Source organism: Acomys minous (genome assembly GCF_964271855.1).
Source record: "Acomys minous genome assembly, chromosome: 14".
NCBI classification, from domain to species: Eukaryota; Metazoa; Chordata; class Mammalia; order Rodentia; family Muridae; genus Acomys; species Acomys minous.
The window spans coordinates 65,334,569-65,361,242 of NC_140496.1; the positions used below are offsets into that span (position 1 = coordinate 65,334,569).

At 47.0% G+C, this 26,674-nt stretch overlaps 1 protein-coding gene across 4 annotated transcripts in view; it reads left to right on the top strand.

Moving 5' to 3' along the window:
• The first annotated feature begins 3,225 nt into the window (after positions 1-3,225).
• SORT1 (sortilin 1) overlaps positions 3,226-26,674 on the top strand; it is a 76,804-nt gene continuing 53,355 nt past the window's right edge. For 2 of the 4 annotated variants that reach the window (XM_084755759.1, XM_084755760.1), the window contains exon 1: positions 3,231-3,605. In XM_084755759.1, the coding sequence (XP_084611885.1) occupies positions 3,306-3,605 (300 nt within the window). In that variant the 5' untranslated portion in view covers positions 3,231-3,305. Of the gene's footprint in view, positions 3,606-26,674 lie in introns of all 4 variants that reach the window. The other 2 variants (XM_084755758.1, XM_084755761.1) reach the window with 2 other exon arrangements.

Here is a 26,674-nt window from a genome sequence, read left to right on the forward strand (position 1 = left end):
GTCCAGGACAGCCAAGGCTACACACAGAAACCTTGTCTCAAGCCCCCCCCCAATTGTTTTAAATTAACAACAAATAACCTGTTGGGACTTGATCTCAGATATTCAAGGTTTCAAATCACCAGGTCTTGAGTAACAGGCAAGTCTCAGTCCAGAGATGATCTTTAAAGAATCAATTTTGGTTCATTGATAGCTTAGGAATTACTGGGCTTTGTGTACTGTTTCATTAGAAAGTTGCACTCTGATGTTAAATAGTAACGATCTGAGTAGCTGAATTCATACAAAATTCATAGTGGAGTGAAAAATAGCTTGTGCTATTTGGAAACTGCAGTCAGCACAGGAAGTTTTGTCCTATATGCACACACACAATGAAAATAGAGCACTTGGGTTTATTATCAACATTCTGAAGGTTTCTAGTGATGCTGATGCTGTTATAAAGTATGTGAGATTCAGTTAGCCCTTCGCCACCGTTGTACTAAATTGTAGAAGATACTATCCGAGTTCAATTCCCAGCAACCACTTGGTGGCTCACAACCATCTATAACGAGAACTGGTGTCCTCTTATGGTGCTCAGGCATACATGCAGGCAGAGCACTGTATATGTAATAAATATTTTTTAAAACTTACTAGGAAGCTATCTGCTATGTGCAAAGTAATGCACTGGAGATATAGCTCTGAAAGTGCCATCTGTATACTCTCCATACAGTCTGCAAACATTCTAGTGGGAAAACAGGCAATAATTCCTTTCATGTGTGTGGTGTGTGTGCACCTGCACGTGCACTTAAGTATATGTGAGGAGCCTACAGAGGTCAGAAGAGGGCATCAGAGTCCTTGGAGCTGGAGTTACTGGTGGTTGTGAGCTGCCCTGTGAGTGCTGGCATCTAAGGCTTGGGTCTTCTTCAAGAGCAGCAAGAGCTCTTAACTGCTGAGCTATCTCTCCAGCTCCAGTATTGCTTGTAACGCTATAGCTTCATGCAGGAACAGAAAAGAACATACTGCTTTGAAGAGGTGAGACGTCATTCATGAATATAAAGAGGAAAAAGAACTAAGGAAAAACAGTGTAGCTCTGCTGGCTTACAGTTCTTCCTCCCGTTGCCAAGGCATGGTGTCTAGTGCTGAGAAAATGGTAAATGCTATACCTGCTATAATTATAATGTGCATTGTTCAAAGAAAAGTCTTTTCTTTAAAATGCTAAGGTTACTTGTGTCCAAGAAATGATCTTACTACAAAAAGGTATGGCTTTGTGATAATTGCCTCATAGTAATATTTTTGCCTACAGAGAAATTTGGGGGAAATAATAGGTTTCAGTAACTTTACATGTTTATAAAATTTACCTACTTCTGGGGGTAAGGTAAGATTTCATGTGTAGTATTTCACATTTCTACCTCAGAAGTAGAGCACTTGCCCAATTTGAGTAAGATCCTGGGTTTAATCCCCCTTGTTGCCAAATAATTAGATTTTTTTTTAAAGTGCACGAGCAAGTTACCATGTCAAGAGTTGGAAGAAATTCAGGATCCTGTTAGTGTATAACTAAAATAACACACTAAAAAGTGAAGGTTAAGCCAGGAGTGCTAGCACATGCCTATAGTTACAGAACTTGGGAGGCGAGTGAAGGAGCATCTAGTATTTGAAGCCATCCTGGCTACAAAAAAAAAAAAAAAGACCCAAACACAGGTTGTACCAAATAGCTAAAAGATGTATCTGGTAGTTTCTCCAGCAGGTGGCACTGTTGAGTTAGCTTTCTTCTTTCCCCATAGTAAGACAATAGACCATTCATCTTTGTCACCCAAACAAAGAAATATTCCTTTGTAGCCCCTCTTTTCCCCTCCGTAACTGATCACATGCTACTGGAACTGACTGCCTTGTGATCTAATTCAGAGTTGGCACGAATTAAAAATAAATTGTATTTTAAAAATAATGTGGCGTTTATATTTCTGGAAAGAAACACATCAGTTTTTTCATCTTGTTCAGTAGCTAAGAAACTGGAGGACTTTTCTCTTGATTTGGCATCCTGCTCAGCATTCAGAAGTTTCACATCTCACTTCTTACTGTGGTTTTGGGAGAGGAAAAGACCCTAAATAAGTAATTAGTTTTGTTTGCAAATGAACAAAATCAGTACTTCGATGTACATACTGGGGTTGGGCGTACCACTGCTGTACAACAAAACTCATCTGTGTTTACTGTTACTTTAAAGTTAAAAGTAACTTCCAGTTGCTTTCATTCTGGTGTAGCATTCTGCATACTGTGTATCTTTTTATCTGGCTTCCTGTGTTCCTACAGAACAACTCGAAACGTTGGGAAGAGGTGGAGTGGAGTTAGGGATTTAGAACTGGTTTTACCAGCACTGCATGTTCTGAAAGTTGTGTGCTCAGCTTCTGGCGTTGTAGGGAACAGTGGAGGGTTTATTTACTGGAGGTTGGGTACTAATTTAGGAGGAATCATATATTCTGAGAAGGAACTGGTGCGATGCACTCACTGCAGGGTTAAGGGTACTGTACTGAAATGATTATATATAAAGTCTCTTCCCATATACCTACCCTTGGTGGCAAAATTATCGACATTTCCAAGTCCGGGGAAGCCAGTAAGTAATTCTGCCTCTGGACTACCTCCTTGCAGATGAGGAAGGTGACTGAGGCCAAACGTGTTGGAAAGACTTTTGCGGGTTGAGTGAGTCACGGACGTAAAGACGTTCATCTGATTCTATGGAGATTTTCGCATTCACCTTCTTGGCTCCTTCAGCAGACAATGGGCGAGCCAGGGAGCCTGGGGTTAAAATCCTGATGCGCCTGTTTATGTCGGAGCCCCCTTTCCAGATGAGAGTAGTTAAGGGATTCCCTGACTTTTCCAGGCGTAGTTTCCTCCGAAGGAATGTTTAGGAGCTTTGGAGAGAGAGGGTGCGGGGAAGAAAGGAAACGTGACCCAATCCTAACCCGAGGGTCTTGGGAGGCGCCGGGGACCCGCAGGCTGAACGAGGGGAGGGGGTTAGGACAGTCCCCAGGCCAACTCTGGGAGCCCAGCCCGCAGACGCCAAGCGACGGTGGGGAATGACCTCAGTCGTCCTGCCACGTTCCAGCCAATCAGTCCCGCATCTTGGCATCCGAATCCAGGACCCCCGAAGCCCGAGGCGACGCGAGCCAATGAGGAGTGGGCCGGGAAAGAAGGACAGGCCGCCAGCCTATGGGGGCGGAGAGGCCTGGCTGCGCGTATCCAAGCAGCGCCGGGCCGGGCTCGGGGGTGTGGCGCAGCGCCGGCGGGGGTGGGCGGGCGCGCCGGGTGGCAGGTGTCAGCGGCGTCTGCATTTGGCGGCGATGGAGCGGCCCCGGGGAGCTGCGGACGGCCTCTCGCGCTGGCCCCTCGGCCTCCTCCTGCTCCTGCAGCTGCTGCCGCCGTCCGCCGTCGGCCACGACCGGCTGGACGCTCCGCCGCCGCCGGCGTCTCCTCTGCTGCACTGGGCTGGGCCGGTTGGGGTGAGCTGGGGGCTGCGCGCCGCCGCGCCTGGGGGCCCGGTCCCCCGCGCTGGCCGTTGGCGCCGCGGCGCGCCCGCCGAGGACCAAGGCTGTGGCCATCTCCCGGACTTCGTCGCCAAGCTAGCCAACAACACGCACCAGGTGAGCGCGCGGGGGCCCGGACGCCCACCACCACCCTCGGTGGGGACGACCCCCGTTTCCCAGCCCGCGGCCCCCGGCGGCCGCCCCGCTCCAGCTGCTCTCTTTGAGGCTGGCGCGAGACCCCGGCTGCGGAGGGCGGCGGGGCGCGGGGACGCGGGGGCGGCGCGGGCCGGGGGCGGCTGCGGCCGTCGGCGCTGTGTGTCGTCACAGCCTAGGCAATCCGAGACTTTCACTCGCCGCCGCCTTCTTTGCTTCGGCTTAAGTTGTCAGAATCTCCCGGTCGTCCCCGTTTACCCCCAACCCCCACGCCGAATGTAGAACCTCGGGTTCACCAACGCTGTTACCTACCAGGAAGCTGAAGGCATAATTACCCCTTGAGTGATTGCAGGAGAAGTTGGGCTGCCCAGAAGCAGAGGTGTGCCCTCCCTGGGTAGGTACTTTCGGGATGGTGAGGCTGGCGTCCAGAAATCCGACAGCAGTTGTTAGGTCACGGCTTGTGTTTTCATAGTTAAAGGAACACACATGGTAACGAACATGACATTGAAATCTAGCCATGAAATGACATCGCCGCCGCTCCTGGGGTGGGTGGGTGGGAACTGTTCAAGATGTTTTCTCAGCATGAAGGCGCCGGAGCCTCTGACCTGACCCAAAACGACCTTGAGAGGCTTCCAGAACCAAAATCCTGTGAGCGGAACCCAAAGAACAGAACAGGGCCTCTAGGACCTTAGATTAGAAACAGTTGCGGGACAAACCAGAATTACCCAGAAGTTTCATCTAATGGCCTCACAGAGTTGCCACCTGTCCCAAACAGGAGTCTTGGCTTATAAACCGTCAGCCCCTTCGTTCTGTGCAGCTCTGGGCTCTTTAAATTTCTTTGCACCAGGCCCATTCTGGAGATGGCTCCAGTGTGCCTGGTTTCCTTGTAAATTGACCTACAGATGAGACTCTGCAGAAGTACTAGTGTTGTCTTCTGTGTGTGACCTGCAGCCAGCTGAGATCCTGTGATCTTTCTCCTTCAAAACTGCCTTCTTCCCCGGTGTTGAACTCTGACTACGACCTCTATCCTGTCCTGATTTCTAATGAAATGTACTGCAGATATTCTGCCTTAAGCCTGCTCTTGTCAAGACTTTCAAAACTGTGGTGCTTCTGTTTCGGGCTCAAGTACCTGAACCTTGACACATTGCTGCATTGAGAAATTGTTAGGAAATCTTGGTTTCAGCACAGCCAGGACATCTTCCTTCCCACCCCCCCCCCACACCCACCCCAAATTTAACAATTGTTGCAACCCACACAAGGGAAAGGCATTTTCAGTTCAGTGTGTTTTCTGTGTTGTGTTTCTTTTTTCAAAGAGAAATTGCTCAGGGATTGTGGAAGTGGGTGGCTTGTGTTCTGGACCTGTTCTTTCTTTGTTTACATTCGTCTCAGTGTCCCCGCCCCACACCCCCACCCACAACCCCCACCCACCCCGCTTTCTCTTGAGATCCATACTTGTTAGTTGTAAATCTGAATCGGGGGCCACAAGGAAGACTGTGCAGATGAGCCCTAGCAGCAAGCTCCATGAGCGTAGTTAAGGGGTGTCGAAGGGTGGGGACTGGCTGGGCACAGAGAGATGGAATGAATGCTGGGCAGTCTTCCTATTTAACGAAGAAGACAAAAATTGTGTAGACTTCTCTCTCAGTAGGGTGTTGAAAAAGGATCTGCAACACTGATACTTCATGTGATTACATCAGGCCCAGAGCTTCCTAGCACCCCTGGACCCAACATCCTCACCCCACATTTCAGCGGCTTCTCTTGCTGATCCACCTTCAGATCTGCACCAGTTCCTGGTTGAATATGCCATTTATAACACACCAGCTCCAAAGAAAGAGGCAGCAAAGCCTGCTCAGAGAGAGCCAGAAACAACCTTTGAAGTTCATATGCAAAGGAGTTTCTCTGGTCCATTTTAGTTTAACTTGTTAGTTTTTTTTTTTTCTTCAGTCTTTATTTAAAATGGCTACACCCCCCCCCACCTCCTACCCCCACCCCCACCCCCGCAGTTGTTACCCTTCTGTAGTATCTACTTAAAAGAGAGTTTCTGTAATTTGAAAAAAAGTGGAGCTTTTGTTAGTGGCCTTCAACTTAGATATCATTGAGTTAGTTTTGAAGGCTCTGTTTCCTCTCAAGAACTATGTCATCTGGCATGTTTTTTTTTTCAATTCTGCGTTTCGCAGATGTCATAATTCATCACACTACACCGGAGTGAAGAGATCTGGTATTTGGGGGCCCTTTGTAACAGAGTGAAACAACAGCATTAGCATCACAGAACAACTTATTATTTACTTATTTATTGTCGGAGATATTACATGTTTTTAGTCAGCTGGAGTAGGAAGGTGTTCTTGGGAGTAATTTTATATATATACATATATGTGTATGTATTATACATATATATATTATATATAATATGAAAGGATCCAGTCCAGCCCCCCTACCAGCACACACACACACACACACACACACACACACACACAAAAACACAAAACCAGAAGATCTTAGTTCTCATTTCTGAAAACTTGGTCTTCTCTTCTCATCTTGTCCTGGTGTGCGCAAATGCTTTCCCAAGGCCCAGAGATGGGGTGGAGGGAGGGGCTGCCAAGTTACGAAGATAATTCACACGAGGCAATGCACAACCGCTAAAGGTTTTAGCAGGTCTCTAGACTGGCTTCTATAGCTTATAAGAACTTATCACCATTTGCGGGGTGCTCGGGGTTAAAACCCCATGCTTTGCTCATACTAGACAAGTGCTTGCTCTACCACTCAGCCATGTTTTCAGCCCCAGCATTTAATTTTAAGAAATCTACAAGATAAAGTATATGCCTTATTAGTGTGGCTTTCGAAGCCCTGCATGCTATGCTGTGACTTGGGCTCCTTCACTCAGGAAACCCAATAAGTAACCCCCCCCCCCCCGGCTCCCCCCGGGGCCTCTGTCGCTCTCGGCTTCCCTTCGCAGGCTTTCAGTCTTGAAGTCTGTTTCAAGCATGCTATATTTATTTTGGTTTTGTATGCTGTTCACATCGAGGTCAGAGTGGTCCGGTGCTCTATGGGATTGAAGTGAGCAGAGAAAATACTTTTTTTTTTCCTAGTTACAGTGTTATCAGTAAGTATAGTAGACTCGTAAGAAAATGGAAAGAAAAAAAAACATTAGCTGTCACTGAAACAGCAAAAAGAATGGCAAGAAAAATGAAGGCAGAGGGTACCACTTACATCTTACCAAAAACTTATGCTTCCTGTTAGCATTCCGAGGGTTTGGCAGGCCATGGAGGCACTGCAGCCCAGGGGGGCCCTCTGTGCAGCCAGCCACACTGGCTGCACTTGTGTCCTCGCTGTGTTACGTTATCTTCATAAGTTACTTAAGCTTCTGTGTCTCCTTCCTAATCCCTAAGATGGAGCTAAGCATACATGCTTATGAGGAACAAACAAGAGTGCATAAAAATACACTCCGTGTTGGCAGATTCAAAGTCTCTGATACTTAGCGCTCAGCGAGTTACCAGTGTCTGCTCTCGCTTTTAGCGCTCACGCCAGACTTCCTTAGACTCAGTAATCATCTCTTGCCCTTAACCCCAAACTGTTACAGGCCCCACGGTTGACCAAGTGCTGCCTTTATGTGCTTACAGTGTTCACAGCACGTGTAACCTTTGTACGTGGGAGAAACTGAGCTGGCCCAGAAGATTTTATTAATGTTGGTTGCTAAGTTGGGTTGCTTCAAAACATTCCCCCATAAGCACCCCTTTGAGGGTAGGGCATGAAAGTCTGTCTTAAAGAAACAGTAGAAATGCCTTGGCCAGAGCTGCAGCAGTAGCTGACATAATTTCCTTGCTTCTCGTTCCTGTGTACAGACCACTGGATAGTTTCCTTAAAAGTTCTTAGACTTATGATTAAAAGGGCTGGGCTCTCCCTCTCTCCCTCTCTCTCTCTCCCTCTCTCCCTCTCTCTCTCTCTGTCTCTCTCTCTCTCCCTCCCTCTCTCTCCCTCTCTCTCTCCCTCTCTCTGTCTCTCTCTCTCTCCCTCTCTCTCTCCCTCCCTCTCTCTCTCTCCTCCCTCTCAGCTCCTGTCACTAACTACTTCTTTACACTCAACTCCCCAACTCCTACCCTGACATCAAAGCATCTGGTTTCTTAAGTAAACAGGCCCTGTGGAGAGGCTGTTGTAAGGCCTCAGCCCTGAGAAGAATGCATGTGTTTGTTTGCCCCACTGGCAGGCCTGTGTCCAGGCTGACAGGACTCAGTGTGTTGGTTGGCGCCTTTAGGGAGCTACTGCTCTCAGCCCCTAGCGGAATCACCAGACCCGGAAATCTAATGATTTCCATAACACCCAGAAATCTGAAGGTTGCTGCCTTTACCGATCCCAGAATTTCCTAGCTGCCTCATTTATCCCAGCAACAGGCTGTCTTCATTCTGCCACCCCCACCCACCCCCACCCCCACCCGCCCCACTCCACCCCCACTCTGTAATCTCACTTATTACAAGGGCCTTTACTTCCACTCATGTTTGGGTCAAGGCATGGGAACTCAGGAGGCTGGCCCTCTTGAGCCGGGAGAGTTGTCTCCCATGCAGACTGGTCTGATGGGGACATTAATATGACACATCCTTGGGATTCTAGGAGGGCCCATCAGCAGCTGTGATGAATGCTCACCCACCTTGGAAAAGGTTGCTCTCCAGAAGGGCTGAGCTCTGGTTAACATGAAAGTCAAAGGCTAGCCAGGTGTGACGAACAGCTGAAAAGGCATGTGGCATAATAGTTAGGTAAGTTCACAGCTGGCTCAAATATTTGCCTCTGTGAATTGCCAATTTTAATTAGACGTTTGAGTGTTGTCTCTGCCGGGGAGGGGTAACTGGAAGCAGCCCCCTGTTGTGGTTAGTTTCCAAAGGCTCTTGCTTTCTGCGGTGACGATAGGGACCCACTCTCTGCTCTGCTGTTCCCTTGTGCCTTTTCCTGTCAGGCTCAGAGAGGGCTGCTCCCAGCATCTTCTGAGCTCTGCCATTTGCAAGCAGCTCCTGTCAGCTCAGCAGGCATTGGACTCCCTTGGTGACTGCCATGTGTGTGCCCCTCACTTTCGTCACGGGCCATCTCTTAGCCTGTATGAGTCCCACTGGGCATGTAATACTTAGACCACTTGTAGGGGTCAGCTGGAGAGAATGTCCCCATCTTTCCCTCACATCCCGTCCTATCTCCCACCTCCTCCACCTCTGTCATCCCGGAGATGAAGATAACTTCATTTTGAGGCAGGAGAAGTGAGGCTTGGCTGTTTCATTTGATGAAGAACAAATGTTGAGACAGAAAACCCTTCAACTTTGACATGTAGCCAGCTCTAGAGAGAGCTCTATTACTTTGGCCCCAGATATATTATAAAATAGTTATACTATGTTTGTAATTTCTATAGCTTCCCAGTTCACTGCCCTAGCAGTCAGGATGTCTCTTGATCATCCCATTTTATGGCCTCAATGTCCATGTGTAGGTGGGTTTCAAGGGCAATGGTGCTTGAAGTACTAAGCGTGCTGTGTGTTCTGGTGACTCCATTCAGAAATGGGTTAGTAAATGTAGTTTTGAACTAGTTGGGCTGAAAGTGTTCAGATAAGACTCTTCACTCAATAGACTGTTAGGTGAACACTGGGCACATGGGTCTATTTAAATATTGAGGCCAGTGTTCCTTCTCTAACCCTTAATCCAGCCTCAAGGAACCACCGTAAGAACAGAGCCCATGGCGCCTTGCTGAGAAAGCCCACAGTTCACGTTCTGTTTTGTGTTTCAGCCTCCACCCCTCTGTTCCTCATCTCTGACCTTAGAAGTTTTGGATTAGCATACAAATGTTTTGTTTTGCATTTGAAATTCTGTGAACCACTCGGAAGAAGGGGCCAGGGGCCAGAGGCTGTGATCGCAAATGTTTATCATCGGTTGATTCCAGTTTTAGAAGCAAACTTTGGCTGCTGAGCTTGCTGGTGGAGCTTGCACAGAGGGTGGATTTCACGTCTGGGATGGTTCCCTGCCACCTCCAGTGCTCACTTCAGCAAGATGTGCGCATTCTTTAAAGACAGTAGGATGTTTTCCAGGCAATTATGAAGGACCTTTGCCTCTCATTGTAAGGGGAGTAATACTTTATCGTCCCTTGTTGGCTGTGAATTTTAATGCTAATAAAAGCTACTAGTTTGGATAGTCCGAATACAGATCCAATAACTATGTAGCAGCAAGTGTGAGGTTTGTTGTGGTCTGTCTTTTGCTTTTCCTAAACTCGAACTTTTTTTGTTTTGTGTGTTCTCTTTCCAGCAACATGAGTATTTGAAAACATGCGGCAGACTGACTTTAAGCCTATGCACATGTGAAAGCTCGGTTGCGATTGACTGATGACTTGCCGTCATCAGAAGAAGTGCACTGGTCCCTTCAGGGGCTCTGCCTGCTCGCCCCTCTATGCTGGCTTTAGTTAAGGTTTTGCTGTGTGTGTTAAGCCCTGGTGTTGTTCCTCTGCCAGTTTTTAAGTCTGGTTCAACTCCCTGAAGGACCAAGTGAAGGCAGTTTCACTTTAATTCTTTTCAGACAAGGTAGCTCTAACCAGATGTTTAATATCACTTACTCTTTGCCATAAGGGACCTAGAACAAAATTCTTTTCTGCATACAAAATGCCCAACACATATTTTAACACCCAGATTTAAGTTGTGGCTCTCCTGCATTCATGCCTCTATGATCGTGGAGAATTATTTTACTTCTCTGACCTTTATAGTTTTTGTTTTGTGTTGTTTTGGCTTGTTTTGTTTGAGACAAGGTTTCTTTATAGAGCTCTGGCTGTCCTAGAACTCGCTCTGTAGACCAGGCTGGCCTCAAACACATAGAGATCTGCCTGTCCCCCCTCTCAAATGCTGGGGTCAAAGGTGTGTGACACCATGCCCTCCTTGTTTGTTTGGCCCTCCTTGTTTGTTTGGTTTTGATTTTGGCTGGGGGTGGGTGTTTTTTTTTTTTTTAAGACAGGGTTTCTGTGTATAGCCTTGTCTATTCTGGAACTCACTCTGTAGATCAGACTAGCCTCAAGCTCAGAGATTTGCTTGCCTCTATCTCTCCCACTGGTGCTAGGATCAAAGGTGTGCAGCAGCAGCAGCAGCAGCCAGTTTGTTTTTGAGAGGTATACTCTGTACTTGTTCAGGGGCTCAAATGGGAAGTTTTTTGCTTTTGGTTTTGGTTTTTCAAGACAGGGTTTCTCTGTGTGTAGCTCTGGCTGTCTTGGACTTTCATTGTAGACTAGGCTGGCCTCGAACTCACAAAGATCCACCTGCCTCTGCCTCCCAAGTGCAGGATTAAAGGCACGGGCCACCACCACCTGGCTTCAAATGGGAAGTTTTAATGAAGTATCTTGTTAAATGTAACGTACTAGGTAAGTGCCAGCCATTTAAATAGTTCATGAGCCTCCTGCCCTGTGCTGAGTGGGGCCCAGGTGTGTCTTCAGGGAGCTAGCCTGTTGATGCCTTTGTAGGGAATTTGGTATTCGGAGGTGGCTCCCTAGGAATTTGCAGGAAGGCAGAACCTCCACAGAGCAGTGCTCCAGGAGCACCAGCGGAAGAGATCTAGAAAGCTCTGAGACAGGACAACGTGAGGCCGGCTCTGGGGGCGGGTTCTGGAAGTGCCTATTTGGGGAGAGATAATAGTGAGAATAACTAGCGTTCCCATGAAAGCACATGGCGAGGCAAAACCGATAGCTGTTTAGGGAAGAGGAAGGGGCGGTGGGCAGAGTGGGTACAGTATTCTTGAGTGAAAGTGTTTTAACAGAAGCTGTTAGGCCTGAGGCCAGAGCTAGACAACAAACCAGAGGTTTCATTGAAGAACTCAAAAGAACATCCCTTTGGAGGCCGCCCATTGCTGAGGGTCGGAGGAATACGGCCAACAAGAGGAATAGAAGACTCTGTGCAAATGTGTGTGTGTGTGCGTGCACGTGCGCGTGTGTGGGTGCGTATGTGTGCGTGTAAGTGCAGGTACACACATGCCGTGGCAAGCACGTGAAGAAGGGAAGACAGCACTCAGGAGCCCTTCTTCCTGCCATCTTGTCAGGTCTAGCTCAGGTAACTGGGCCTGATAAGCAAGCATCTCCCTCTACCTGCTGAGCCACCACACTACCCCAACTCTGGATATTCTTGAAGGCGAATGAAAACCAAAGTATGAGAAACCAGGCTGCCCATGAGCACATTTCTCTGCTTTGAAAATTCATGAGCTCCAGGACAAGGCTGCCTGCTGGCTGCTCATGCGTTGAGCAGCCCGAATAGATTGTTAGGCTTGTTAGCTGGTCACCACCCTTGCATCCTCTGTTGACGCTCCATGACCTGTTGAGTCATAGATTGCTAGGTCCTTAGCTGGTCGCATGCCTTAGTTCTACTGTGGAGAGCTCACTGGCTGAGAGCCGGGAGTGGACCCAGATGTCCCACATGATGCTGCCCTGGGAAGCTCATGAGCAGGTTTTAAGTTAATACATTTGCTATAGAGGTAAGGCAGGCTGTAGACTTCATTTCTAAGTCATGTAATTGGGAACTCCTCTCTTTCCTTGAGGTCACTGTGCCCTCAGCGGAGCTCAGCCTTTCTAAGCCTTCAGGTCCCCTTGTATAACATGTAATGTTACCATGAGGGTTTGAAGAGAAAGCACAGTGGATGTATTTTGGAAACCTCTAAGTACCTTGTAACTGCGACTGGTATAATTTCTTAATAACCCTGTTGATCTGTCGCAGCCTCCACTGGGCCCAGCTGTCAGCCAAATGATCCTGATAAGTACAGCCCTGAACCAGCTCCCGAGGACCATGTGCATTAAGGGAGCCACAGGAGGCAGAGATGCAGTGGTTCTCGCTCTTGGCAGGGTTGGCTGACACAGGCTTGGGTGGGGGTGCTGTTAAAGGGAGCGAGTCAGGGCTGGCAGAAATGTAAGAAGCCTGTTAGAGTCGTGATTCTGGTGTTTGTTTGTTTGTTTGTTTGTTTGTTTCAAGACAGGGTTTCTCTGTGTCCTGGAACTCACTCTGTAGACCAGGCTGGCGTTGAACTCACAGCGGTCCATCTGCTGCTGCCTCCCAAGTGCTGGGATTAAAGGCATGCACCACCACGCCCTGCTTTGTTTACACATTTTTCTAGTCACAGTGTTCCTGGTGAATTTAGGATACTCATAGGACCCACCTCTGTATTAGGAAATATGTATATTGGATTCTCAGCATCTGTGGGGTCCACACCTATGAATTTAAAGTATTTTTCCGAATTGTATCTCTGGCCTTGGGAAATAACTCATCCCACAGAGTGCTTGTGAGGCCACACTGTGACCTGAGTTTGAGCCCCAGAACCCACATGAAAAGCCAGGTATGATGGCACTGGGAAGGCAAAGGGAGGATCCCCAGGGCCAACAGGCCAGCCAATGGACTTGAATGAGCAAGCTCCCAGTTCAGTGAGGAACCCTGTCTCAAAAAATAAGACGGGAGGGTGATTGTGGAAGACACTGAAAAATAAGGCGGAGGGTAGTTGTAAGAGACATTGGCTATCAGCCTCTGGCCTCCACATGCATGTGGACACACATTTCCACCTACACATGAACACATACACACCCATGCACCAAACCCACACACTCCCCCCCCTCCTCCCCCACACTCACACTCTCTCCCTCCTCTCTCACACACACTCGCTGTCATACATCTTCACACTCCCTCTCTCTCCCTTTCACACGCACACTCACATACTCTCACACACTCCCTCTCTCCCTCTCTCTCTTTCTCTTACACACACACACACATACACACACACACACGCACACACACTCTCTCACATACATACATACATATATACATACACGTTGCATGTAGAGTGAACAACTTACGGATATTATTTTGTACTTACTATTCTCTAGACAAAAATTACAATTGGTATTAGCTATTGCAGATAGAGATAATTTATTTGGGAGAGGGGAGAAGAAATAGGTAAATTCTATAAACACTCCATCATTTAATGTAAAGAACTTGAGCTTGGTAGATTTTAATATCCAAAATGACAGGACCTGTGCTCCTTCTGGAACACCAATTTTTGGACTTGAATAAGGTAGAAGTGGGTAAAGGGAAGAATCTGCCTCCCTTCTTTCCCTCCCTTCCTCCCTCCTTCATTCCTCCTTCCCTTCCTTCCTCCTTCCTCCCTCCCTCCCTCCCTCCTTCCTTCCTCCACTCTGCTAATGTCAATGAGGACCGAGAAGCATCAGTGAGATGCACTTCTCAGGGCCTGTGCTTGGCAGTGTTAGAAGGGAATGCTGAGGGAATTCTTACACGCATGCTTCTTTAAGCCACCTCACCACAGTTTAGGGTTTACGTTAATCCTTCATCCCAGTTAAAATGAGCCCCTCGCTGGCTCCTAAGCCCCATGGCTCACCTCCTTTGTCCGAGGGTTCTCTTCTTGTCTAAATCCCCTCCCAGCCCTGCAGCTTTCTCCTGTTCCCTCCAGGAACAGCCAGTTCTACCGCGGGGCACAGCACTCAGAGTGTCCTGTCTTGGGTTCAGCTTGGTTTATGAAAACATTTGTCCCCAGGCTGCAAACTCTTCAGAGGTAAGGACCGGCTTGTCTCCTGAGTTCATTTTTGTCTCACACAGCGTTGGAGAGAAAAAAATAGCCAGGTGTGTTGTCTGGAGTTGGACAGCTAGGACTTTGAAAGCATGTCTTGTCACTTACGAGCTGTGTGACTTTGGGCAGATTATTTCACTTCTCTGAGCAACTTTCTTCATTGATAAAGTAGCTGTGATGCTTTATAATAGTATGTAACACTGCTATACTTAGTGCTCCTCCGAGGGGCGAGGGACATGGCTCTGCTGGCAGAGTGCTCACCTAGTGTGCCTGAATCAGGCCCTGGGCTCGATCCTCTGCACGCACCGGCCATCCCTGCACTCCAGAGATGCAGGCAGGAGGACAGAGGACCAGGCTGAGGTCGTCAAAGCGACGTAGAGGATTCAAGGCCACACTGGGACACTGAGACCCTATTTTTAAAAAGTCAGATTTTTTTTTTTAAAAAATCCATCAAAGGGTTTGCTGAGCACACACATTAGGTACTATACTGGGTCCCAGATCCTGGGAGCTGACGTAGAAAAGACAGGTAGCCCTTCACCTCTGCACTTATATTTTATATCTCTGTGCTTTAAGAACCAATGAGAAAACGGCCAGCAATCAGTGTATAACCATGACCATGGTAAGGAAGGAAACGACCGCAGGAGAATAGCTGGCAGAGGTCCTTTTATCTGGGACACCAAGGCCTTGTTGGGACTTTACTTGAACTGATACTGAAGATGAATAGGACTTTGCCAGGAGGAACGCTCAGGGCAGAGAACAGCACGCTCATGAGGCCTGGGGCGAGGAAGAGCTTAGTGTACCCGAGATCTGGAAGGAAGCCAGTGTGGTAGTGAGCAGAGAGACCGAGGGACTAGTTCCCATGCCCGCAGGGTGCGCAGCCACCTTTATGGTCCCGGTAGCGTGGCCCACAACTGGCCAGTGGCTCTCCCTCGTTGGCTTCCCTTTGAGTCAGGACTTAGATGTCAAAAGCAAAATGGTAGGCACTGTGAAATGGATCTCATTTATTGGGTAGGATTAGAAATCAATTGTTTCATAAAATTGGATTTTTTTTAAAAAACCAAGCCTAGTCCTGGAAGTGCCAAAGACTTTGTTATTTTTAATGAAAAAATTTTCCTAAAATTTCTTGGCCTTTTTAGTCTATTGTATGACCCTTGAGCATTGAGAGGCTGGATTGGGCTATTCATTCTGGAGAAACTCCATTCTCCTTGCAGTATCCTGCCCCTTCCTGCCCCCCCCCCCCCCCCCCCGACGCCCCAACCTCCCCCACGCCTCTAGGTCACCATTCTCTGGGGTACTTTGTTTCCTCCATAAGCTAAGAAAACAGGTTTTGGTAAATTGAATTGGAATGGTGGCATGCAGTTTGCTCTGGCGGTCCAATGCATAACTTAACGCATAGCTCCCGAACACACACATTACACTGCACCAGAGGTCTGCACCACTTCCTTTCCCAGAGTGCCCTGCTCCTCCGAGGATCTAAATAAATGCAGGGTTGCTCTTATAACACGGGGCGTTGGGATTAGAGAACTGGTCTGTTGATTTAAAAACAAAAATCCTCGCCTCCCTAGCAGTAGGAAAGCAAGAGTAAAGTATTGCTGAGTCACAGAATTGCAGTGCTCAGGGACCGGACATTGCCGCTGCGGCGCCCTTCCCCCACCGCGATGTTAGGCAGCATTGCGCCCAAGTTGCACAGGGCTCCTGGCAGGGCTGAAAATAAACCCAGGCCGCCTGGTTATTAGCCCAGTGTTCTCCCTACATCTTGCCTCTCGGAGAACTCTGAGTAATTAAATCGATTTAGAAAACTTGTATTTGTTTTCAATGTTTAGTTTTTTTTCATTTCTAAAATTAGCTTCCCCAGTACCTGGAACATCTGTGATCTTATTTCTGGCCGTGTTTTCTGATCCTAGCAGTGCCTCTTTTAAAAGAACTACATTCTGTAAGGATCGTCTTCTTGCCTGTGAAAGCGTCAACTGTGTTGTGTTGCAGACCTTCCCTGCAGTCACACGTCCTGTCCCTGTGTCATCCGTTGGAAATTGGAAGCCTAACTCTGCATGCCGCCTTGTCTTGGTCGGCTCACTTGTGAAAGCTATGGCCCTGGAGTCTCAGCCCTGTGTGTGGAGGAGGAGGAGGATTCATTTTTACCCTCAAGGAAATGGATTCCCAAGAGAGAGATGATTTGTCTTCTTTTCTCACTAGTTGGCTACTGGGGTTGGCTGGATGCACATTTATTTGTAGCACTGCCCTCCCATGCACAGTGCCAGGCATCTTCTATAGGATGTGTAGCTCTAATGTTTACATTTCTGCAGGAGAGAAGTCTGTTTATAGAACCCGAGTGCACAAACTCGGAGCCTGGGGAGCCCTGCTTCTCCCCCGGGGTTCTGCACAGGCTCCGACACACGCATGATGGGGACACAGAAATAGTCAGCCTTTTGCAGTTATGATTTCTGCAGCCACAGATTCAACTAATTTTGAATTACAAATTTTCAGAGAAAAATTTTTTGCCTGTATTGAACACATACAGATGGTTTTTCTTGTCATTATGTCCTTGGTAACTCATCGTGACTGTTTATTATACTTAGCATTTACATTTTAGTATAAGTAAGCTAGAGGTGGTTTAAGGTACAGAGGACATGTGAGGACCATGTGTAAACACTATGACACTGGATTTAAGGAACTCGAGCATCATGGATGTGGTACCACCAGGGGTTAGGAACCCATCCCCCGCAGATACTGAGGGAACATGGTTTGTTGAAGGAAGGCAAGTTTGTGGTCTGCCACCACTGCATTCTCCTCTTTGGTTGCCAGGGGAGACTGTTCCTGACTGTCAGATGGCAGAACCACCCACAAGTGCCTCAGCCTGCAGCCCACTCTGGTAAGCTGGGCTCCTGTGCACTGGGGCACGTGGTCATCCTGTCGATATCTGACTTTCAAATCAAGTGTAACTAGATAGGCACAAATTTCTTATAATTGAGTTTTGCCAAGCTATGTGACTCTTTGGACCAGCCTCAAGTTCTCCAAGTTTATAGTAACAATGACTTAATTAGGCTTCCAGTGTAATTAGGTGTGAAGATGAGGTTATTTCTGTGAAGGATGTTGTGTTTTGTGGGTCTTTCTCCACCTCTGCCAGAAGCACGGATTATACACATGACTACAGAAGTGGGCACTGAGTGACCTATGGTCTCAAGTGTGTGGGCCTCCCCAGCCAAGACAGCAGGAAGTGAGCGAGAGAGGCTTGCATCACCAGCTCTTAGCCGGACATCTTCAGAGAACGGAGTAACAGGCCGTCCCCTACTTCCTAGCAGGGTTAGAAAGGGTTCCTGAAAACCTGTTCCACAGTCAGATGATAAACACTGTTGGTGTCCGCCAGTGGCTTCCTAGTTCCCAGAACTCCGCTAGGTCCCAGAGTTCCAATGGGGTCAACCCAAAGCTCTGAAAGTGACGAGGAAGGTAGACCAGTGCTTCTGTGAATGACAGGGTGAGGAAGTGAATTAAAAGCTGCCTTCCCAGCCAAGGCTATACAGAGAAACCCTGTCTTGGGCTCTCTGAGCCTGGCCTTAGCCCTCTGAGGCATCTGTCTGTCAGGAATAAACTACTATGCGGGATGGATGGAGAACTGGCTCAGTGGTTAAGAGCGCTTGCTGCTCTTAAAGACCATCCGAGTTGAATTCCCAGCACTACACTGGGAATTTCCGGGACCACCCGGAAATGCAGAACTGAAAGCAATAAAGAAGAATGTGTCCCCATAACTTCTGCGGCTCGTGTTTTATTATTTTATGGATGTGGGTGTTTTGCCAGTACATGTGTCTGTGTACCACATGTGTGCCTGGTGCCCACAGAGGCCAGAAGAGAGTGCTGCAATACAGATATTTCTGAGCTGCCATGTGAGTGTTGGCAATGGAACCTGCGCTGTTCATATTTTAAATGGAATTCTTCCAGATTTTTTTTTCCATAAAGAAGGATTGTGGAACAGGTTTTCACGGATAACACAATACAAGGTTCACTTCTCCAGTCTTATGGATAATCCATGCTTCTGTCAGAGGTGAAGAAAGACTCAGGCTGGCTTTGAACTTGTGATCTTGCTGTGTGTCTGCTTTGCAGGTGCTGTGATTACAGGCCCATCTCAGCAGACACCTGATGAGATCCTTACTTTATCTTGCTGATTTGAAAACTCTGGTTCTAACAACGTTTGGTCATAGTGCCAATATTTTATCCAAGTTCTTGTCAACTTTCTCTTTGGAATGTTAATACATGATTTTAAAACAGTCGAAGTAAATCCTCTTGGCTTTCACGTTTTGTATCACTTTTGGCCGAAGTTGTCTTAAGGATTGCAAATGCACTCACTCAGTCCTAGCGTGCTTTGCTCCATTCAGACCGGGAGAGGGAAGTTAGCAATCAGCATTTTCCTTCTCCCTCCCCCCCCCCCCCCTTTGCCTCTGACAGGAAGTGCTAACCTTGTCATCTGCTAAAAGAGACCTCGTTCAGTCCTGCTCTCACTTGTGTCCATTGATCTGTCTTGTCTGTTCCTAGGCCAGTAGCGGGGACAGGAAATTAATGAATCTCTCTGGAGGCTGTGATCATTTCATCTTCATTTGCTTCCAAAAGAATGAAGCTGGTTTTGTGTCAGGCTGGCTGGAACCGGGGCCTGCTGGGCTTCCTACACTGAGTATATGACAGGTGGTCTCCTGCTGCCTGCTGTCTGCTTCCTCTGGACACTGGTTTCCGCCTGTTGATAGAGAAACAAAATAGTTACAAAGTATATTTTTTATTCTGCCCTTTTTCTAGAGCACATATTTGGTTGGCCAAACAGCTCCTGTTCTCTTTGTGGTGAATTATTTACCTCTTCAGGATTCTAGGTTACAGTGCACTTCAATTCTTCTTACATTTTAGGGACATCTGTACAACTAACATGCAACCGGAAACAATGTATTTTAGATCAGGGTCCTGTTCCATGACTGGAGATGCCTCAGCCTTCAGAGCACTGTCACAGGTGTGTGCCACCACACGTGCCCACGACGTCTTTTCTTTTATAATAGTGCTTGAGACAGACATTCATCTTTTGGTTTGCTAGCCTCCCTACTCCTAAACATTATGATGTAGTTTGGGATTTGACTTCTAGAATATTCAGTATGAGTACTGTTAGCGCTTTGAAGTTTTAGTAAAATAATAATTCTCTTTGGAGTTTTTTTTTTCCTAGCCATAAGCTTTATTCTGTGCGTGTGCGCATGTGCACACACCCCCACACACATTTTATTCCTTCTTGATTAGAATAAGCTAGTGTGCTGATTATTTTCAGCTCTTTATCCTACTGAAAGTCATCCTGGGCTGCTGATAAATGATTTATGACCTTGTCTCAGCCTCCTTTGGGTCTTTCAAGAAGAAATTCCATTTCTCAAGCGTCAGACATCTTTCCTTTCTGGTGTTTTTATTCTCTTTCTGGTTTAAAGGTAACTGATTTATTCTGACCTTGAATATTTTAATGAGCATTTATTAGCACTTGCTGTATACTTAGCTCTACTTGGTGATATTAATGGCATTTTACTTGTGTTTTCTGTATCAACCACTTGCCTTGTTGCTTACAAACACTGGACAGAGCCACTTAGAGAAGGAGGGGCTGGCCTTATCACAGTTTGAGGGTGCATTCCCATCATGATATGGGAGTCGTGGGTAGCAGGAAGTTGACCGTGTTGCATACCAATCAGGAGGCAGAGAGAAAGAAAGGTGGCGCTCAGCCTGCCTTCTCCCTGCTATGCAGCCCTAGCTGCATAGCACCTCTCTTAACCTAGTCTAGAGATGTCGCCAAGATGAGACCAGGAGACTTGTTGCCACGCTGATGCCAAATCCCACCCAGCTGGCAGGCAAGGTTAACCCTCGCAGTTCCCTGGAAGGTTTTCAGAAGGCCAGCATCTATGTTCCCGTGTTCCACCTATGCAGCCGCCTTCTACCATCTGTTCCCTCGTCTGTCTTACATCTTACGTCTGTGTATACAGCTCTTCATTCGTACCACATCGTGTGATGTCTGCCATTAAGAATTCATGACAGAGAGCAGGGGGTATAGCTCTGTGCAGAGCACTCGCCCAGCACATACAAGGCCCTTTCTCCAGTACCCAGCACTGTATTACAAAAAAGGGGGCGGGGATTTGGTAAGTTGAAAGATATGTGAATAGTCTTCTTAAAAATTTCCTTTTATTTTATGTGCATTTGTGTTTCTCCTGCATGTACGTCTGTGAAGGTGTCAGATCTTGAAGTTATGGACAGTTGTGAGCTGCCATGTGGGTGCTGGGAATGGAACCCAGGTCCTTTGGAGGAGCAGTCAGTGCTCTTAACCGCTGAGCCCTCTCTCCAGCCAATGAATAGCCTTAATACAAGAAATGACCATACGAGCTTTGAGAGTAAAACCTGGAAAGAGACCACACAGCATCCGTAGTTATGGACTAGAACAGCCAGCTCTTTCAGAAAGATTGCATGTAGCTACCCTCAGATCTTTCCCAGGTGCAGTCCCTTCCTTGTGACTTCAGAAGGAAACATCCAAGCTGTGCGAGCTAGCGCGTGCCTGTAATCTCATTACTGAGGAGGCAGAGGCAGTGGAGTCATGAGTTCAAGGCCAGCTTGCACTAAAGCAAGACCCTGTTTCAAATACATGTATTAGTATACATAACATCCAAACACAGCTGTTGGGTGTTTCTTTCTTTTTGTTTGTTTGGTTTTTCAAGACAAGGTTTCTCTGTGTAGCCTTGGCTGTCCTGGACTCTCTTTGTAGACCAGGCTGGCCTCGAACTCACAGAGGTCTGCCAGCCTCTGTCTCCCGAGTGGTGGGATCACAGGTATGTGTCACTGCTCCTGGCTTCATTTTCAAGAAATGTCTCCTTAGTTTTCAAACAGTTTGAGTATGATGGGCTGGCATGTAGTTGTCATCATCTCTCCCATGCTTAGGGTTTGTGGGCTTATCTAATCTCTGGTTTTATAGTCGTAATCAAAATGAAAGAATTTATCTGCTTGGTTTTTGAGGAGGGGTCTTACTATGTAATCTTGGCTGGCCTGGAGCTTACAGAGATCTGCTGTCTTGGCCTCTTGAATGCTGGGATTAAATCTGAGGCTATTTCTTCTTTTCCCTCTTGTCTCTGCACTCCAAACCTTCTCTCGTACAGCTGTGCAACCATCTGTGTGTCGGTTAGATGGCTTGACGTTGCTGTACGGCTCTGGGCGGCTATGTTCTTTCTCACTCCATGCGCCTCTCTCTGGTTGTATATTGGTATTTCTTCCAAGTCCTTCTTTGTGTTGGTATTATCTATAGTGTCTAACCTCCATTCGATTCTATCCTTGCTGATTTTTTATTCTTAGGTCTACAAATACAGTTTGGGCACTTTCCTGTTCTCTTCTGTCTCTCTTTCACTTCACCCCTTTTCTTCCGTTAGACACGTGTCCCTGTGTAGCACAGGATGACTTCAAACTTGAGATTTTTGTGCCTCCACCTCCCAGGTGCTGGTGTCACAGGCCTCTGCCAGCACAGCCAACAGATTTGAGGTTTTTAAAATATACATTTTTTGGTGTCTTTATTTAACACAGCCAACCTGTTCTCTAATTCTTGAGCATCTGGAGTACAATTATAACTGTTTTGAAGCCGGGCATGGGGATTCATGCCTGTAATCCCAGCCCTCGGTGAGACAGAAGCAGGCAAATCTCTGTGAGTTCGAGGCCAGCCTGATCTACAAACCGAGTCCAGGTTGCCACAGCTACATAGATAAACTGTATCTTGAAAAATAAACAAACAAAAAACAAAACAAAAAACCCCCTAATTCTACTAATTGTATTTCTGAGTAATTTTGATTTTTTCTTTTCATTACTGGTTGTTTTCTTTCTTTTTCTTTTTTTTTTTTTAGATTTATTTATTACATATACAGTGTTCTGCATGCATGTACACTAGAAGAGGGAACCGGATCTCATGATAGATGGTTGTGAGCCACAATGTGGTTGCTGGGAATTGAACTCAGGACCTCTGGAAGAACAAATGGTGCTCTTAATCACTGAGCCATCTCTCCAGCTCCCTACTGGTTGTTTTCTTACTCTTTGTATGCCTGGCTTTTTTTTTTTAATTGAATCTTGGATATTGTGGGGTTTTTTATAAGATTTATTTTTATAAGTTTTAATTATGTCTCTGTGTGCGTGTGTACATGCGTGTGTAGGTTTCCACAGAGACCAGAGGTATCAAATCCCCCTTGAGTTGGGATTGCAAACCATCTGACACTGGGGCTAGGACTCAAACTCAGGTCCTCTGGAAGGGCAGTACAAGCTCTCAACCACCAAACCATCTCACCAGCCCAGAATATTGTACATTTTGTTTTGATGGGACTTAAGCGTTTTTGTTTCATAAATATTCTTTTTTAATTAAACATTTACTTATTAATTCGTATGCGTGACTACACATGCATGTAGGGAAATCGGAGGACGACTTGTGGGGGTCCATTCTCCCCTTCCAGCACGTGGGTGCCAGGGATTGAACTTAGACCCTCACGCTTGGTGCTAATGCTTTACCTACTGAGGTATCCTGCTGTCCCTGTCAATATCCTTGACCTTTCTACACGCTACAGCAAAGTCTTCTAAGTGCTCAGTCCCCTTGCTTGCCATGTGAATGTTTCTCTGTGATTCTGGGAAAAAAGAGTTGGTGGTAGTTCTGTGCGGGGTCCAGATACTGGCCTTTCTGGACCTTAGAGTTGACTCGTGGCTCTCCAGACTTGGCTGGCTGGGACAGCCCTGTTGCTGTAACCCAGTGTCACAGCCTGGACAACTCATAAAGAACAGATGTGTCCTCCACTCACAGCTGTGGGTACCAGGAAGCGTAAGGGCATCTGGTGATGGCTTCTGGCTGCATCACAGCATGCAGATCATCATCGCGTGATGAAACGGGGCAAGCACACCGGCTTACAAGGTCTTCCTATTCGTAGGGAGCCTCTCTCTCCCAATTCTTACTACCTCCTACAAGAGCTCACAAGGATGTGGTCAAACCGCCACAGGTCCTCGAGAGTTCTCTTCTGGGCATCTCTCACTTTTCTAGTCTTCTACCCTGTGACCTCTGACCTTTGGTTTCCCCACAATAACTTGGCTTCTGGTGTCCACACACTACCGGTCTCATTTTTTTCAATTTGGGAAACCTCTGGGTGCAGTATAGGTTCCCTTTCTGGTACAGTGACCTGGAAGTTCTAGGCAGCGAGCTGTGCACTTTTTAAGACCCTCTGGTCATCTCCTTTTGCGGATCATTATCTTTCACCTCCTGGTGTGTGGTAGCTAGAAAACTTATTTCACATAGTCTTGTTTCTGCAGGGTTTTCCTGGGAGGGTAAAAGTACCTGTCATCCCCCTGGCCAAAAGCAGAAAGCCCCCTCTAAGAGCAGAGAGCTTAGTATTACTGTGAGGAATTAAATAGATTTGGCCTTAGTTTCCCTTTCTTCATCTTTTTTAGGGCTTCTCAAATTGTTCTTTTTTCTCTTTTGAGACAGGGTTTCTCTGTGTCGCCTTGGCTGTCCTAGACTCACTTTGTAGACCAGGCTGGCCTCGAACTCACAGCGATCCGCCTGCGTCTGCCTCCCAAGTGCTGGAATTAAAGGTGTGTGCCACCACACCCAGCCCCCCCCTTTTTTAAAGATTTATTTATTTATTATTTATACAGTATTCTGCCCACATGTGTGCCTCTCTGCACAAGAAGGAACCAGATCTCATTACAGATGGCTGTGAGCCGCCATGTGGTTGCTGGGAATTGACTTGGGACCTTTGGAAGAGCAGACGGTGCTCTTAACCTCTGAGCCATCTCTCCAGCCCTCTCAAACTATTCTTAAAAGAAAATGTGTTGCTCAGGAATGATAGTATATGCTTTTAATCCCAGCACTAGGAAAGCAGATGAGTCCAAGACCAGCTTAGTTCACAAATTGAGTTCCAGGCCAGCCAGAGCTACACAGTGAGACCCTTAAGAAAAAGAAAAGAAAGAAAATAGAAAATAGATTCCATATTTATTGAGCACTTCCCATACACTATGCTGTATATGTCAGTGGCTTAAATATAGAGGTTCCATCTCTGCACAAGATGACCTTCAGACCCAGTGACAGGAATTGGGGGGGAGCCTCCTGGTGTCAACCTCTGGACTCCATACATGCACATATATGAAGATGTACACACACATATACTAAATATTTATATAACACACACACACACATACGCCTTATTAATGATATGTACATCTGTGTACTGATTAGAGTCTACAGCCTTTTGCTCACTAAGGACAAGTTGTCCAACCTTACCTGACATGGACATGGTGTGCCGTCCCTGTGAAAAAGTGGGGCTGACTCTGTACCCTTGGTGCCCGTGCCTGTCCTATTGCTTTCTGTTGCTGTGATCAACACCACAACCAAAAGAAGCAACCAGGGAAGGAAAGGATTTATTTGATCTTACAACCCCTCAGCCCACGGCAGAGAGAAACTAAGGCAGGAAGTCAAGCAGGAGCTTCAAGGCAGGAACCAACACCGACCTTACTTGTACAGCTGGGGGACCACCTGCTCAGGGCTGGCATCGCCCACAGGGAGCTATGCCCTCGTCCATCTGTGAACAGTGATGAAGATGCCCCATAGACACACCCACTGGCCAGGCCGATCCATACGATTCTTCAGTTAAGGGTCCCTTTCCCCAGGTGTGTCTAGTTGGTGTTAAGTGACAAACACTAGCCAGCATGGCTTGCTGTCTCCTGGATTTGCCTCCTTGCCATGTGAACTTGTTTTGTTTTCCTGCCTGGGCTCTGGTCATGCTGTCAGATCTGATTTCATTTTCTCTCTCAATGTCAGACTGTAATAAGTATGTTTAAGTATGAAATACCACAGATGAGTACATTTTATGTAGTAGATGAGTGTCTCAATGAACTTGTATATTTTCTTTTCTAAAAAAGATTTTTTTATTTATTTTACATGTGTTGGTGTTTTGCCTGTATATATGTCTATGTGAGGGTGTCAGATCTCCCGGAACTGGAGTTACAGACAGTTGTGAGCTGCCATGTGGGTGCTGGGAATCGAACCCGGGTCCTCTGGAAGAGCATCCAGTGCTCCTAACCGCTGAATCATCTCTCCAACCCCTTACCTTGGACATTTCCAAAAGCAAATGTTAAATGGCTAATGAGAAGGATGGGACAGGAGGTCAAGGGTAACAGAAAACCACATTACAGTCACTAAGTCTGGCCTGTGCCTTCCAGGGAGCTCTTACCATAAGCTAGGTCAGTTCCTGTTTTTGTAGCTTACTTGAGGCTGAGGCTGCCAGTGGCATCCAGTGACCCTTGTTCCTAGACTGAGCAGTAAGATGTGGTGATGTGTGCTCACGCCTGAGTCATGTGTGCAGAGGATTGTATAAGAAGTGCAAAGCACAGGTTCTGGTTGTCTCAACTTGCAACACTGTGGTCTGATGAAGAAAACCAAGAACTTCAGCGCAGTGGTTAATGGGAGTTTTCATTTATTCTAGTCAGTTGTTGCAACCAGACCCTCTCTTGGGGGGGAAACCCCTCAAGTTTAGGTGATGGTCAGAACACGTGGTAGCCCTGGCTAGCCCTGCTCCTCTTCAAGGGATTCGATGCTGTAATTGCAGGTGCTGTCTTGTCTCCCAAGAGAACATGTGGTCTAAGGCACACTGGTGTGTCATTCTGTAAGCTTCTGCTTCCCAGAGTCTCCAGCAGCCCTGTTTTCCTCAGATGCTCAGCATGTCTGTATATCAATAGGCCTTCTGTCCCTCCACGGCTTCTAGCTCGGCCTGAGCATCTGAGAGTTAAGCAGCGTTCACTGAGCAAGCCCTGTGTGTGCGGCGCTAGTACTATTTATGGAGAGTGTTCAGCAGGGCCTTTTGACCTCAAAGGCACTTTCCATCCAAAAGGGAAATAGCACAGACAGACTCAGAAGCCCAGTCAGGAGGACCACAGGGAAAATTAGGAGATAAGTGAGGCAGTTTGTGCTCCGAGTTCCTTCTCTTCCAGCGTCTCTGTTGGGATTGGTGGTTTGAGTGACCAAGTAGCTGGCATCGGGCCGTTTATAGGCATGCTCTATTTTGAGATGGGGGTTGTGGCTTGGGACGGATATGTTATAATCATTTTCAACAGATGCTTATTGAGTGCTCACAGAGAACACCCCTCCCTGCTGGAAACGGGCTCCCATTTGGGAAGGCTGGACATGTTGAGGGTGCGTAAGTGGAATTGCCTATTTCTCCCTTAAAAAAAAAAAAAGCACAATTGACAACCTTTGCAGATGTATATACTGGGCTACAATGGAGCAGGACTAGAGAGGTGGCATGTGAGGGGAAAAGGAAGGGCCTTCCTTTTTGTTGTTTATGCATATAAATGTGTATATATATCATGTAATTTCTGTACACTTACAAGCCTTTTCAAATGACAATAGTGCCTATGTTGAATTATTTTGTTGATTTGATAAGTGATAAAGGTGGGGCTGGGCATAGTGGTGTACATCTTTAATCCCA